Source organism: Bufo gargarizans, chromosome 9 (assembly GCF_014858855.1).
Source record: "Bufo gargarizans isolate SCDJY-AF-19 chromosome 9, ASM1485885v1, whole genome shotgun sequence".
Lineage (NCBI taxonomy): Eukaryota > Metazoa > Chordata > Amphibia > Anura > Bufonidae > Bufo > Bufo gargarizans.
In genome coordinates this window covers 185,767,308-185,783,693 of record NC_058088.1, presented here as the reverse complement: position 1 = coordinate 185,783,693, position 16,386 = coordinate 185,767,308, and the positions used below count along the sequence as shown (strand labels likewise).

General features: G+C 45.8%; 1 protein-coding gene across 2 annotated transcripts; it reads right to left on the bottom strand.

The window, feature by feature from the left end:
- Positions 1-2,297: 2,297 nt before the first annotated feature.
- Positions 2,298-14,883, bottom strand: LOC122919897 (serine/threonine-protein kinase pim-1-like). Of its 2 annotated transcripts, XM_044269081.1 has the most exons (7): positions 14,682-14,883; positions 5,864-5,976; positions 4,897-5,003; positions 4,763-4,813; positions 4,133-4,496; positions 3,519-3,695; positions 2,298-3,429 (listed from the first exon to the last, which is right to left on the bottom strand). In XM_044269081.1, the coding sequence occupies exons 2-7, from the start codon at positions 5,901-5,903 to the stop codon at positions 3,326-3,328; spliced, it is 843 nt and encodes a 280-aa protein (XP_044125016.1). In that variant the 5' UTR covers positions 5,904-5,976; positions 14,682-14,883; the 3' UTR covers positions 2,298-3,325. The 2 variants fall into 2 exon arrangements, with proteins under 2 accessions (XP_044125016.1, XP_044125015.1); XM_044269080.1 differs by lacking the exon at positions 14,682-14,883 and having other exon boundaries at positions 5,864-6,018.
- Positions 14,884-16,386: the final 1,503 nt, after the last annotated feature.

Here is a 16,386-nt window from a genome sequence, read left to right as displayed (position 1 = left end):
ATGCTGGAGACGCAGACCCATTTGAGCTCCTATAAAATACAGTATATCCTGAGCTTCCTGGTTCATGGACAGAATTCCAGAACTACAGTAAAGGACTGACACAGAACGATTAATAAGAGAAAATAGGGAAGATTTATCAAAACTGGTGTAAAGTAGAACTGGCTCTGTTCCCCCTAGCAACCAATCAGATTCCACCTTCCATTTTTCAGCGCTCATTTGGAAAATGAAAGGTGGAATCTGATTGGTTGCTATGGGCAACTAAGTTTTGATAAATCTCCATAGTGTGAACCCACCCTTAGGGTATATGTGCGCGATCGGGTAGTTCAAGAGGATTTTCGCAGGAAAATCCGCACCGCAGGTCAATTTCCTCACCGTGTACACAAGATTTAGAAAGTCTCATCTGCTTAGCTGGTAATGTATAAGGGATCATGCGCGGCCGGGCCCGTGTTGCGGACTGCCAATTGCGGTCCGCAACGCACAGGCACCGACCGTAGGGCTGCGAACGGGTCCGCATCCGTGATACAGTGTGCACACTGTCGGTGCCCATATATTGCGGACCGCAATACGGACACGGCCGTGTGCATGAGACTTTACACCGTGGATTTTCCACGCAAAAATCCGTTCATATGTACCATGTGCATGTGGCCTAAGGCTGGATTCACACACAGGTCTTTGGCGCCATTTTTCTGCACTTTTGCCTTTTTAATACCGTAATTTGTAGGGTTTTTTTTTCCTAGCGGTAAAAATTGCAGCCCTAGATGTTCTATGAGAAATAGAAGATGCAGGGGGCGCACCCGCGCTTTTATTATCTCTGACGTTTTTTTTTTTTTTTTTTAAAGGCAGCATGCTGAAGCAATGGCGCTTTTCTAAGGCCTTTTTCTATGTGCTTCAATATTGGTGGAGGACTGAAAAAAAAATGGCAAATAGCGCCATCCGCACATTAAAAAAAAAAAACAAAAAACGCTACTAAGATGAATGTGGTAGGAAAAACAGGTGATTTCCATAGCGTTTTTTTTTTTTTTTAGAGCAAATCTGTGTCTGCATGGAGCCTTAAAGGGGTGGGCCCATCTCAGGTATGCCATCAATGTCCGATAGGAGCGGGTACCACCTCTGCACCTATCTTCAGAACAGGACGCCCAAAGTGAAGATGAGCACACTGCGCAGGTGTGCTCTCCATTCACTTTTATGGGAGTTCTGAAAATAGAGCGAACGCACTCGGCTGTTTTCTGAAGTCTCATAAACGTGAATGGAGAACATGTGCGCCCATCTCTCCATTTACCGCTATGGGAACGCTGAAAGTTGACGCGGCTATTTTCCGAACTCCCATGGCAGTGAATAGAGAGCACCTGCGCCGGTCTGGAGATTGGAGCCGGTCCCAGAGGTGCCGACCCGCATCGGACATTCATGGTCTATCCTAGAGATCTGACATAAATGTCCGAGATGGGCCACGCCCTTTAAAGGGGTACTCTTACCTCAGCCATATATGGCATATCCACAGGTGCCAAAATCCAGCACAGATTTATATGCCATTCAGTCTACGAGAGGCCGGATTATGACCCCTGTATTGGCACCCCCTAGTGGTGATCACCTTTAGGCTACTTTCACACCAGCGTTTTTGCTGGATCGGTCATGGATCAGCAAAAACACTTCCGTCACAATAATACAACCGTCTCCATCCGTCATGAACGGATCCAGTTGTATTATGTCTTCCATAGCCATGACGGATCCGGTTGTATTATGTCTTCCATAGCCATGACGGATCAGTCATGAACTCCATTGAAAGTCAACGGGGGAAGGATCCGTTTTCTATTGTTTCAGAGAAAACGGATCCATCCCATTTGACTTACATCGATCTGTCTTGCTCCGCACCACATCGCAGACAGAAAAACGTTGCTTGACGCGTCATTCTGACCGCAATAGGGACCCATCCCAATGGAAAGGAATGCATTCTGGTGCATTCCGTTCTGTTCAGCGTTCCCCCTCGTTATTCAGATCCTATGACGGCTCTCAATAGCAGAAAGGGAAAGAGCAGATGTGAAAGTAGCCTTAGGTGCCGCTCTTAGGATTCCCATTATGGCAGAACCCAATAGACCCCATTATGAGTCAAACTGGTCTGTCAGGAGCCAATGGTGTCTGTTATATGGCGGATCGGATGCCTTCATTTTAATTTTCTGCTCCATTGATGGAACGGAAAATCAAAAAACCTAACAGAAGTGTGAACAGAGCCAATAGTAAAGGTAGGGCTTCTTTATCCAGGCCATTTGGGGGATTTTCTGTGAAATAAAACGTGTATAACATGTAGAAAAACGCTTCATTTATTAAATCACAATAACAGCATCTGTACATTATATACAATAAGATATACAGGAGTGGAAATGGTGCGGACCCTTCATGTAATACACAAGTATTTACTCTTTCAACAAAAGGCCTAACAAACAGCCATCACAAAATGGAGGGCCTCAAGAACTGGAAGTGTTACCCATAGCAACCAATCAGCTTCCGGCTCTCAGTTCCCTGTCACAGGCTGGGAAATGAAAGGAATGTTCTGATTGGTTGCTCTGTGCAGCTCCTCTCCAAGTCTTATTAGTACTAGTGTTAATACCTGAGAGCCATAGCAACCAATCAGATTGCACCTCACATGTCTCCAGCCCAGGCTGGGAAGTGAAACAACCCATCTGATTGGTTGCTACAGATAACTCCTCCATTTTGTGTCTGGCTCAAGTAAAGAGCCTTTTATTTATACTAACAATGCAGACGGAAAGATTCTGTAAAAGCACAAGCGTCTTCACAGTTGTTCTCATGAATGGAAACGTAATTACGCAGATTTTCAGTCTGTGCACCGTGGTCCTTTAAGGTATGGACTGACAATGTGGCTCTTGTGCATCTGTAGCATCTTGGCGACCTAATGAAAAAAGGTGTCTTTTCTTCATAAAAATGGCGCAACATAAGCGACTAGGTAAGGATGAGCTCTGCTTTCACAAAATATACCGTTACTGACTCCCAGGGGAACCGTCCTGTAAAACCAGGATCTTCAATAAACATGGTTTTCCCTGTTTGCACAACCTCTGAGTCACGGCAGGGTGAACCCGGCACCATCCAACGGGCGGCCATTACAGGACATCCTGTCAGTGTCACAACAATTTCTCCAATTAACTTCTTTGTCCTTCAGAGCTGACGTTCCTCTCCCCAGACCCGCAGATGGCACCCGTAAACCTAGCACCTGCCATCCAGAAGCATTTAGCAATTGGCTGGTATACAGAGCCCTCTAGTGACCAGACTCCTGTATGGCAGGTCGCCTCTTGCGTCTCAGATTACGTTTACGGCATTACGTACGCTCTTCTTTCATCCAGGGATGCTGAAGGATCTGCTCCAGAGAGGGACGCTCCGAGGGGCGAGTGGATAAGCACCAGTGGATTAAATTTTCACATTCTGGAAAGAAAGACAGGAAGATATAATGACACTGCGCCAACACGGACGACGGCGAAGCAACATGGCGGCCCACCGAACCCGTCTCTTACCTGGAGAAACTTTGGTTCTGAAGACGACTTGAGCCTGGAGGATCTCTTGGTCTCGCTCGAACGGGATGTCCCCGCACACCATGTCATACAGCAGGATGCCCAGAGACCACACCGCGGCCGGCACCGCCTTGTACCTCCGAAATGCAACCCATTCTGGGGGGCTGTATACTCTAGTGCCTGCAAAGGAAGGACACCCAAGGGTTAATTTATTAAAAAAACATAAAGTCTTATTTGGTGGTAATTGGTAAAATCCTGGCTGAACAAATCCACGCCTCAACAAACGAGAAGCTATTCTTCCAATTTTACCAATTTTATCAATTCTAGTTCTGCGTTTCAGTTATTCAGCCTTTATTTAACACTTCTGCTTGCTGTCAGTGAATGGGAACATTCTTGCTAACATCCAAAGAATCTGTAACAGGCCTAAAGCTTCTCACAGCAGAGGGTTTGCTACAATTGCATGTCAGTAAGGCCTCATGCAGATTCTGGTTAACCTACAGACCTAAAACTTCCCACAGCAGAGGGTTTGCTACCGTCGTATCTAATCCTAAATACAATGGCAGCCATGTTTGTTACAGTGTATCGGTGCAGGATCAGCTTTCCTATGGGTTACTCACCGTCAAAGTGACTGTAGGTGGAATCGTGGAGCAAAGCCCCCGAGCCGAAGTCTATGAGTTTGAGCTTTCCCGTCTGGGTGTCGAGCAGGAGGTTTTCATCTTTGATGTCTCTGTGGGTGACCCCTTGGGCGTGACAGTGCACCACGGCGTCCGCCACCTGGCGGAAGAGGCTGCGTGCCACGTCTTCTTTCAGGGGACCTTGCTCGGTGATGACATCAAACAGGTCCCGGCAGTGCTCCGGCATCTCCATCACCAGCAGGTAGCTGTCGGAGGTCTCGAACCAGTCCAGGAGGTCGATCACGCCATGGTGGCCTTTCACCTTCATCATCAGATAGACCTCCATGGGCACACGAGAGAATGTACCCTAAAAAGAAAATAAAGGAAATTAGGAATTTTGGTTATCCTCAGTGGGTTCGGCTACATATTGTTGTCACTAGGGGGCAGTGTGGAGCAGAAAAGTCAAGAACACTCATCCCACCAAACAGAAAGTGCTCTATAGGGGGCGACATGGAGCGCTTCTAAAAATAAAAGGAATATCAAACGTGCATGATGGGAGTATCAGTCCACCAATCATGATCCGACGACCACATTTTTACCCCCAGGAATTTGAAGAAATAACGCGACACTCACCAGCTGAGCCAATTCCATGGCGCGGCTCTTCCTGACGTGCTTCACGGCCACCTGGGGGAGCAAGAGAGCAGTCAGTCTCTCCATACAGTCAGTGATGGGTGCGGGCGCTACACGCGGGGTCCTGCTGCACTCACCTGCGTGTGGTCCGCCAGCCTCCATGCCTTGTACACCGTACCGAACCCGCCATGGCCCAGTTCGGGCCCCAGTTGGTACAGCTTTTCGAAACACGCCCTGTCCTTCCCTGTAAGGGCAACATAAAAAATACATTTAACGAGAACCCCCAAGACTGAAGGGGGGGGGGCAATATATATATATATATATATATATATATATATATATATCCCCTATAAGCATGCGCCCATAGACATTAATGATCAGCAGAACTCTGCCACCCATGTCTCGCCCTCTACTAGGAAACATCAGTTCCCAGCATGCTGGGAGTTGTAGTTTTTTTTTTACGCATCCTGTAAAAATGTTTTTTCCTCGCCCAGATTTACCTGGTATTACAAGTCGGCACAGGCGGGCGAGTCCGTCCCTGCAACGTGCACGCTTACTCCCACGCACCAACACCCTGGTGACTGACACATGGATGGCTCACAGCAGCGCAGAGAAATAGCAGCAATGTGAATACATCCTGTACATGGGGAGGCTGGTGAGGGCGCTGTGTACACTGCGCTAGAAAAATAGCGCATACAACTGAGGTAGAACTACAAAACCCAGCATGTCCTGATGTTGTGGGACTACAAACCCCAGCATGTCCTGGCCCCCCAGATGGTGTGGGACTACAAAACCCAGCATGTCTTGGTCCTCCAGATGTTGTGGGACTACAAACCCCAGCATGTCCTAATTAGATCAGGTCCTCCTACAGTAATAGAACTACAAACCCCAGCATGTCCCGATTGGATTAGGTTCTCCCAGTGTAGCAGAACTACAAGCCCCAGCATGTCCTAATTAGATCAGGTCCTCCATGTGAAGTGGAACTACAAACCCCAGCATGTCCTAATTAGATCAGGTCCTTCATGTGAAGCAGTCTTCTAGAGGATGCTGGGGCTTGTAGTTCCTCTCAGGTTGTAGTTCAGTGATGGAATGCTGTCTCATTACCTGCCAGGGAGGTCACAGAGTCAATGATGGTGTTGATCATCTCCGCAGGATAGTATGGCGGACACTACACCGCGCCGTCCCGGCTCTGCTCAGTCACCTGCTCTTACTACGCACTGGAACAAGTGAATGAAGAGCGTGTCAGTTGTGCTTCCAGGTATTTTGCTGGGGAGGAGGCGTGGTTTCGTGAAGCAATAGCCAATCAGAGATCAGCGTTTTGATAATACTCAAATATAATAAATAAAAGAACCAATGGCGTGCGAGCTGCGCGGGCGGGAGAGTCACAGCATCAAAACAAACTGTATTTATATTTACAAGGATGAGCGGCCGTCAGCGTGAGAGAGAGAGGCGGCTGCGCGCCAAGTGCGCCGGATACCCCCCCCCCCTATATATATCCACCCTATGTGTGTGTATATGTATATATAGGGTTGATATGTACGGTATAGATATACACACACACACCCCCCACGGCCGGGAGATGAGCCGACATCACATTTGGACCTCAGATGCTTCTTTTGCTTATTTTTCCTGCTTCCCACACACGGACTCCACCAACTGCCCCATATACCCTGCCCCCAGTATATACCCTGATCCCGGTATATACCCTGATCCCGGTATATACCCTGACCCCAGTATATACCGATCACATGCACAGGAAATTTGTGCTGGATTATTAGACTTTCTGGACTATCAGATGGCAGATTACAGGTGTTCTATACCGCACATACAGGTGTCTGGTGTCCTATACCTCAGGTACAGATATAACTGCAGCCGTCCCATGTCATACGTCGTTACATACATGCTGGATCCTATATCGTGTGTACAGACATATTTACATACATCCCGTGTTATATACCGCCCGTACAGACATATTTACATGCATCCCGTGTTATATACCGCCCGTACAGACATATTTACATACATCCCGTGTTATATACCGCCCGTACAGACATTTACATACATCCCGTGTTATATACCGCCAGTACAGACATATTTACATGCATCCCGTGTTATATACCGCCCCTACAGACATATTTACATGCATCCCGTGTTATATACTGCCCCTACAGACATATTTACATGCATCCCGTGTTATATACTGCCCCTACAGACATATTTACATGCATCCCGTGTTATATACTGCCCCTACAGACATATTTACATGCATCCCGTGTTATATACTGCCCCTACAGACATATTTACATGCATCCCGTGTTATATACTGCCCCTACAGACATATTTACATGCATCCCGTGTTATATACTGCCCCTACAGACATATTTACATGCATCCAGTGTTATATACTGCCCCTACAGACATATTTACATGCATCCCGTGTTATATACTGCCCCTACAGACATATTTACATGCATCCCGTGTTATATACTGCCCCTACAGACATATTTACATGCATCCCGTGTTATATACCGCCCCTACAGACATATTTACATGCATCCCGTGTTATATACCGCCCGTACAGACATATTTACATGCATCCCGTGTTATATACCGCCCCTACAGACATATTTACATGCATCCAGTGTTATATACTGCCCCTACAGACATATTTACATGCATCCCGTGTTATATACTGCCCCTACAGACATATTTACATGCATCCCGTGTTATATACCGCCCCTACAGACATATTTACATGCATCCCGTGTTATATACCGCCCGTACAGACATATTTACATGCATCCCGTGTTATATACTGCCCCTACAGACATATTTACATGCATCCCGTGTTATAAACTGCCCGTACAGATATATTTACATGCATCCCGTGTTATATTTACAGATATATTTACATGCATCCGGTTTTACATACCGCCCGTACAGATATACTTACATATAACCCGTGTTCTATACCACCCGTACACATATATTTACATATATCCCACGTTATATACCGCCTGTACACATATAGTTACATGCATCCCGTGTTCTATATCACACATACAGATATATTTATATATATCCCGTGTTATATACCGCCTGTACACATATAGTTACATACATCCCGTGTTATATACCGCCAGTACAGACATATTTACATACATCCCGTGTTATATACCGCCCGTACAGATATATTTACATACATCCCATGTTATATACCACCTGTACAGATATATTTACATACATCCCATGTTATATACCACCTGTACAGATATATTTACATACATCCCGTGTTATATACCGCCTGTACACATATAGTTACATACATCCCGTGTTATATACCGCCAGTACAGACATATTTACATACATCCCGTGTTATATACCGCCCGTATAGATATATTTACATACATCCCATGTTATATACCGCCCGTATAGACATTTACATACATCCCATGTTATATACCGCCTGTACACATATAGTTACATACATCCCGTGTTACATACCGCCAGTACAGATATATTTACATACATCCCGTGTTATATACCGCCCGTACAGACATATTTACATACATCCAGTGTTATATACCGCCCGTACAGACATATTTACATACATCCCGTGTTATATACCGCCCATACAGATATATCTACATACATCCCGTGTTATATACCGCCCATACAGATATATTTACATACATCCCGTGTTATATACCGCCAGTACAGACATATTTACATACATCCCGTGTTATATACCGCCCATACAGATATATTTACATACATCCCGTGTTATATACCGCCAGTACAGACATATTTACATACATCCCGTGTTATATACCGCCCATACAGATATATTTACATACATCCCGTGTTATATACCGCCAGTACAGACATATTTACATACATCCCGTGTTATATACCGCCCGTACAGACATATTTACATACATCCCGTGTTATATACCGCCAGTACAGACATATTTACATACATCCCGTGTTATATACCGCCCATACAGATATATTTACATACATCCCGTGTTATATACCGCCAGTACAGACATATTTACATACATCCCGTGTTATATACCGCCCATACAGATATATTTACATACATCCCGTGTTATATACCGCCAGTACAGACATATTTACATACATCCCGTGTTATATACCGCCCGTACAGACATATTTACATACATCCCGTGTTATATACCGCCTGTACAGACATATTTACATACATCCCGTGTTATATACCGCCCGTACAGATATATTTACATACATCCCATGTTATATACCACCCGTACAGACATATTTACATACATCCCGTGTTATATACCGCCCATACAGATATATTTACATACATCCCGTGTTATATACCGCCAGTACAGACATATTTACATACATCCCGTGTTATATACCGCCCGTACAGACATATTTACATACATCCCGTGTTATATACCGCCCATACAGATATATTTACATACATCCCATGTTATATACCGCCCATACAGATATATTTACATACATCCCGTGTTATATACCGCCCATATAGATATATTTACATACATCCCGTGTTATATACCGCCCGTACAGACATATTTACATACATCCAGTGTTATATACCGCCCGTACAGACATATTTACATACATCCCGTGTTATATACCGCCCATACAGATATATCTACATACATCCCGTGTTATATACCGCCCATACAGATATATTTACATACATCCCGTGTTATATACCGCCAGTACAGACATATTTACATACATCCCGTGTTATATACCGCCCATACAGATATATTTACATACATCCCGTGTTATATACCGCCAGTACAGACATATTTACATACATCCCGTGTTATATACCGCCCGTACAGACATATTTACATACATCCCGTGTTATATACCGCCCGTACAGACATATTTACATACATCCCGTGTTATATACCGCCCGTACAGATATATTTACATACATCCCATGTTATATACCACCCGTACAGACATATTTACATACATCCCGTGTTATATACCGCCCATACAGATATATTTACATACATCCCGTGTTATATACCGCCAGTACAGACATATTTACATACATCCCGTGTTATATACCGCCCGTACAGACATATTTACATACATCCCGTGTTATATACCGCCCATACAGATATATTTACATACATCCCATGTTATATACCGCCCATACAGATATATTTACATACATCCCGTGTTATATACCGCCTGTACAGACATATTTACATACATCCCGTGTTATATACCGCCCGTACAGACATATTTACATACATCCCGTGTTATATACCGCCAGTACAGACATATTTACATACATCCCGTGTTATATACGGCCAGTACAGACATATTTACATACATCCCGTATTATATACCGCCCGTATAGATATATTTACATACATCCCGTGTTATATACCGCCCGTACAGACATATTTACATACATCCCGTGTTATATACGGCACGTACACATTATTTATATAACTCCTAACTGATAAAACATTTCCTGTATTCTTATGAAGCCTAAAAATATTTCCACGCGATAAGGATCTACCATTTTCTGTACAGATTTGGAGCCACAAAAATATACATTTTTTTTACATTTCTCAGGGTAAGAAACATCAGAAATCAATCACAAAACTCTAGAAGTTTCTGTTCTGTCACCGGGGGCGGCCGATCAGAGACCCGCAAGACCCGAAACTGATCGTATGAGTCAGCGAAACGTGGCAGGTGTCACACCAGATCCGACAACCGTCCTGGCTCCCAGGCACAACCGCCGGCAGTCAGAGACACAACTTCCAAAATATATGGGCCCCAGAGGGGTCGGGGCCCCCTCTGAGGACTCTCAACTTTGTGGGTGATCGGAAGGGCAATCCCTCCTTTTACTGCTAATTTTGCAACACGCTGGAAAGTAAAGTGCAATATATGATATTTATGTGCCCTCTCAGGCTGGTATGGTATACTTGGTGGGTCATTTTGGGGGAGGGGGCAAGCGGGCATGTGCCACCTACTTGCGCAGCCATGACTGTGGCCTGGCTGGCAGAGAATGGGGAAAATCTCTAACCATTCGCGATCAATGGCTGCCTTAAAGTGATACTCTACCTTTTAGCAACATGTTTTTACGTGAAGCATTCGCATGCCTACCCGTCTACTCCTGCGCCCTGGGTGGTACACCTTCCGTGGTCATTCTACCACACCCAGAGTCTATCAAACATGGCTCCGTTCTCATTAACTGGACCCGTGCACGATATGATCTGAGCATGGTATGCTTGTCACAGAAACCGTGCAGGAGCGTGGCATCATACCGGATGATCAGATGCCATGGGAGAACAAAAGAGAAGGTAAACACCTTAAAGGGCTTGTCCAAGATTGGAAAAACATGGCTGCTTTTTTTTCTTCTAAAAAACAGCGCCACACCTGTCCACAGGTTGTATTTGGTATTGCAGCTCTATTTAATGCAGCTATGCTCGATCTGCGGCCCTCCAGCTGTTGCAAAACTACAACTTTCAGCATGTCCTAATAGCTGTAAGCTGTCCAGGCATGCTGGGAGTTGTAGTTTTGCAACAGCTGGAGGGCCGCAGGTTGGGCATCCCTACTTTAATGGAACAGAGTCGCAGCAGCAGACAGAACCCCTGTGCTCGCGGATGGACATTCACTTTAAAGGGGATTATCGGATCTGCGGGTCAGACACCCGGCACCCCTGGCGATCAGCTGTTACGGGGAGCCAGCTGTGGTCACCGGAGCTCTGGCGAGTGGAGCCGACTCCCAACATCTCTCCCAAGCACAGCGCCATACATAGTATAGTGGCTGTGCTTGGTATTGCAGTTCAGCCCCATTGACATGAATGGGGCTAAGCTGCAACTAGGCCACGTGACCGATGTACAGTGATGTCACAGGCCTAGGAAGAGGCTACGACGCTCGCAGAGCACCCAACCTCCTCTAAAAAGCCGATCGGCAGGGGTCCCCACCGATCTGATATTGATGACCTATCCTGAAGATGGGACTTGAATATTTATTACAAAAGAACCCCTTTAAGGGGCAGACTGGAAGAGCGTTATGACCTAGGTTATCCACAATTTTAGACAGATCCCTTTAAGAGAAGGAGGGAAAAAATCCTCCATGTTTGCCTAATCCCATTTCTTAGTTCTTAAGAGTTTCTGTAGAAATTCTCATTAGCGCTTCGTGTTATTTCCTAGGAAATCCCTGATCCGCCCTGAGCGCCCCGTGTCAGTCAGCCGCTGTACGCAGCGCCAGATGGTGCGTATGAATGATATTCACACGCACCTGTTCATTTCCGTATGAGGACGGTTTTGCATATGGAGATCAAACTCTTGTTATTTACTTCCATATTTCCAACAGGTTCTGTAATTGTCTGCCGTGCTCCACACATACTGGAAGCCACGTGGAAGGAAGCTGGACCACTTCCACATTGCAAAGTATTGCATATACAGACACACCATGTGTGCCACCGCTGCAGTTCTCTTAAAAGAGCAGCACATGAAAATATTCCTATAACTGGCGGCAGTGGCCAGAGGGTACGTTCCCGTAGGCTGGTAGTAGTGCAACACGTATGTGTATATAACCTTTCTAGAAAAATCCTGCAAAACAAACTATGGAGAACCACTGAGTTTGTACATTAGGCTTTTTAATTTTCTGGTTCATCGGGTAAAAGGGACTCCATATACTCAGATGGTCTGTCCGTTTTTAAGTCCGACCTTGCTAATTCATTTCTGATCTCTGCATAGAGCTCAATGATAAAATTCTTGCTACCTGCAGCCACCACTAGAGGGAGCTTGTGAGCTTACTGCATACAGTATATGCACTCATGTCAATAATAAGCAGTGAGCGCCCTCTAGTGGTGGCTGCAGGTAGTCACAACTTATTTTACTGTCTATTCAGAGGATTTGGAGCTCTGTATCAGAAAAATGGAGCTCCGTGTCTTCAGAAATACATTAAGACAAACGGTGGATCTATTCATTTTAAAGGGGTATTCATTAAAGGGGTTTTCCAGATGATAGATAGGTAATCATTATCACATTGGAAGGGGGGGGGGGGGGGGGGGGTCAGAGACCCCGGCTGATCAGCTGTTTCAGGCACAGGAAACTTCAGTGGATGGAAAAGTTTATCCACTGTGTAGTTCCTAGCACTGGTATACTGGAGCTTAAAGGGGTTGGCCCATCTTGGACATATGAGGCCTATCGCTAGGATATGCCACCAATGTCTGATAGTTGCAGGTCCCGTTCTAGAGATATACCACCAATGTCGGAAATGAGCCAACCCCTTCAACTCCAATTCACTTGAATGGGAGCCACGCTACACTATCCGGACACGGCCACTACAGGGTAGGTGGAGGCTGCTGCTTCCACCTCTGTCCACTCTCTAGCTTACGGCGCCGGCCCCCACCGTTCTGATACTGACCACTTATTTTGAGGATAGATCATCAATATCCATGTCCCGGAAAACCACTTTAAGGCCTAAACAAATTCCAGTCTACATGTACGACCACCAGCCTCCATACCCCATTCTCCCTGCCGTCAGTATGGCATGGGTGATGTCGCCGGTGTAACGTTACATTACCCTACTTCGTGAGATTTCTCTACCTCCTAACTTCCGGTCGCACTGCTAATGACGTGAGGAGGCGTTCCTGAGTTTTTACGATCTGCGCATGCGCAAACGGACAGTTTATGGAAAATCTCAGTGGGGTTCAGCTGCACACCGGGACACTGCGCATGCGCCAGCCAGAGTTAGCCGCGCTTGCGCACTGGGTCGTAATATTTCCCTACTGAGGCTCTCCGGCGCATGCGCAGTGTCCCGGTGTGCAGCTGAACTCCGCTGAGATTTTCCATAAACTGTCCGTTTGCGCATGCGCAGATTGTAAAAACTCAGGAACGCCTCCTCACGTCATTTGCAGTGCGGCGGGAAGTTAGGAGGTAGAGAAATCTCACGAAGTAGGGTAATGTAACGTTACACCGGCTTCCCTCACACGTCAGCATACTGACTACCACATCCCCCATGAAAAGTTACGCCAATAATTGTCATCATGTGCATCCTGTCATCTCCTGTAGCGCCCCCTACAGGACAGAGGATGTGACTATAGAGTCACGTTCCCATATTTCCAATATTTGTTGCGGATTTCATATGATGCACTGCAATGGTTGAAACCTACAGGTGAATTTTCACACAATTTTTGTTCCCGGCAGCGTGCGGATAAAATTTCGTAAAATCTCATCCAATTTGGGGAATTGCAGGCGGAAAATCTTCCAGCAGTGTATCCTGATCCAGAAGCTACTGACTTGGACCATAGTGACCCAAGGTCCCCCCTCAGGTCCTGACCAGTGGACCCCGCTGCTGTTCTTCTATTACCAGAGTGGGCGCAGCACTTATCGTAATCCCCCAACCCCCACCGTAGCAGAGCTTTCTCAAAAGTCACATGGTCCGAGGCCCCAAAACCACACAGTGTAACACCTATGACTCAGTGAAGATGCCACTGAATTCTCGGAGCTCCTGCCGGCGGCCACAAGTGAGAACGACACGTTATGAGGTGTGGGGTGAAAACGTGTGGCGAGATATACTAAGAAAATACTAAGACTGGGTTAGGTTCTCTTGCTGTACAGTTGGTTGTCAATAAAGTTTATTGTATGTACACGGGCCTTGTCCTTGGAGGCAGATTGATGAAAGTGCCTGTCGCAACCAATCACAGCACAGCTCTCATCTTTCAGGAGCACTATAAGAAATGAGAGCTGTGCTGCGATTGGTTGCTATGGGCAACAGACAGTTTAATCAATCTATGAATGTAAAACAAAGAGAGCTCCCTTCAATAAACTTTATTTAGTTAACAAAGGTTATGTACAGTGTATAATAACTTCTTCCATCCCAAAACCAGTACTACTACCCTCACTATCCTTCATACCTTTAGGTTATAGGATGTGTAGGCTGTGGAAATGCAGTTGCTCATTAAAAAAAAAAAACTGCTACATAAATCTGCAATGGAATCAGAAGAGAGAAGTGAAGCAAGGCATGGGCAATAATGCTACTTTGACACTCACGTTTTGGCTTTCTGTTTGCGAGATCCGTTCAGGGCTCTCACACGCGGCCCAAAACGGATCAGTTTTACCCTAATGCATTCTGAATGGAAAAGGATCCGCTCAGAACGCATCTCAGTTTGCCTCCGATCCGTCTCCATTCCGCTCTGGAGGCTGCCTGCAGCATTTTTTATGTCCGCCTGACGAAGTGGAGCCAAACGGATCCGTCCTGACACACAATGAATGTCAATGGGGACGGATCCGTTTTCACTGACAATCTGGCACAACAGAAAACGGATCCGTCTCCCATTGACTTTCAGTGGAGTTCATGACGGATCCGTCTTGACTATGTTACAGGTAATACAAACGCATCTGTTCATGACGGATGCATGCGGTTGTATTATTGTAACGGATCCGTTTTTGCAGATCCGTTCAAAATGCGAGTGTGAAAGTAGCCTAAGGATACTTTTACACTAGCGTCGCTGGATTGCGGCAGGCAGTTCTATTGCCGAAACTGCCTGCTGGATCCGGCAATCTGTATGCAAACGGATACCATTTGTAATCCGGATCCGTCTCACAAATGTATTGCATTACCAGATCAGTCTCCGGTTGTCATCCGTAAAAACGGATCCGGTATTTATCTTTTTCACATTTTTAAAGGTCTGCGCATGTGCAGACCGCAAAACCGTATCAGTTTTTCCAGAACACTTAAGGCCGGATCTGGCATTAATGCATTTCAATGTAAAATAATGCCAGATCCGGCATGTGTTCCGGAATTTTGGACAGTGACTGAACTGAAGACATCCTGAACGGATTACTCTCCATTCAGAATGCATTAGGATAAAACTGATCAGTTCTTTTCCGGTATTGTGCCCCGGGGATGGAACTCAATACCGGAAAAGAAAAACGCTAGTGTGAAAGTACCCTGACAGTATAGCACGAACATTTTATCTAGTACTTTCTGCAGCCTCCTGACACTGACCACTAACAGTCACCTTCAGATGATACACCACACACCATCTAGTGCCGGTTGGTTCCTGGCCATGTCAGCCACTCCAGCAATTCTACAACTGTTGTAGAACTACATCACCCAGCATGGCTTGACAGTCTGCAGCTGTCAGAGCACGCTGGGAGTTATTGTTTCACAACAGCTGGTCCGTAAAAACCACACATGCCATCCGTGTTGTTTCACGGATCATTAGGCAGAGATGCTTTGAAAATAATTTTTTAGCTGTTCAGTGTCAGTGAAACACGGACAGCAAAAAAACGGACAGCTTGACGAATGCATCACGGACAACCTTCTCGCGGATGTGTGAATGAGGCTTAACTGTAGGCAGACAGAATTTTCCCCACTTTAATCCTATTTCGCAATCTTCTGTGTGTCCTGGGAGAGCAGCCATGCGTCTCCTCCTGCTCCTCGCAATTCTCTGACCTGCTGCAGCCAGTTGTCTTACAGCCAGAGCCTCCACCCTCTGCCCTGTCTAAGCCCCTTCTAATCACCAGCCAAAAATTTAAGAGATTAGCATGATATGAACCCACTTCCTGTCCAGGATATCCACAAGAATGTTTGCTGCGGGACCATGCTGTGGACTG

Bases quoted from the DNA above. Each gene is read 5' to 3' on its own strand.
- LOC122919897 (XM_044269081.1), bottom strand. From the start codon at position 5,903: ATGATCAACACCATCATTGACTCTGTGACCTCCCTGGCAG. The intron at 4,814-4,896 runs GTGAGTGCAGCA...TTGCTCCCCCAG, and splicing joins GGCTGGCGGACCACACGCAG to GTGGCCGTGAAGCACGTCAG. The intron at 4,497-4,762 runs GTGAGTGTCGCG...TTTTCTTTTTAG, and splicing joins CCATGGAATTGGCTCAGCTG to GGTACATTCTCTCGTGTGCC.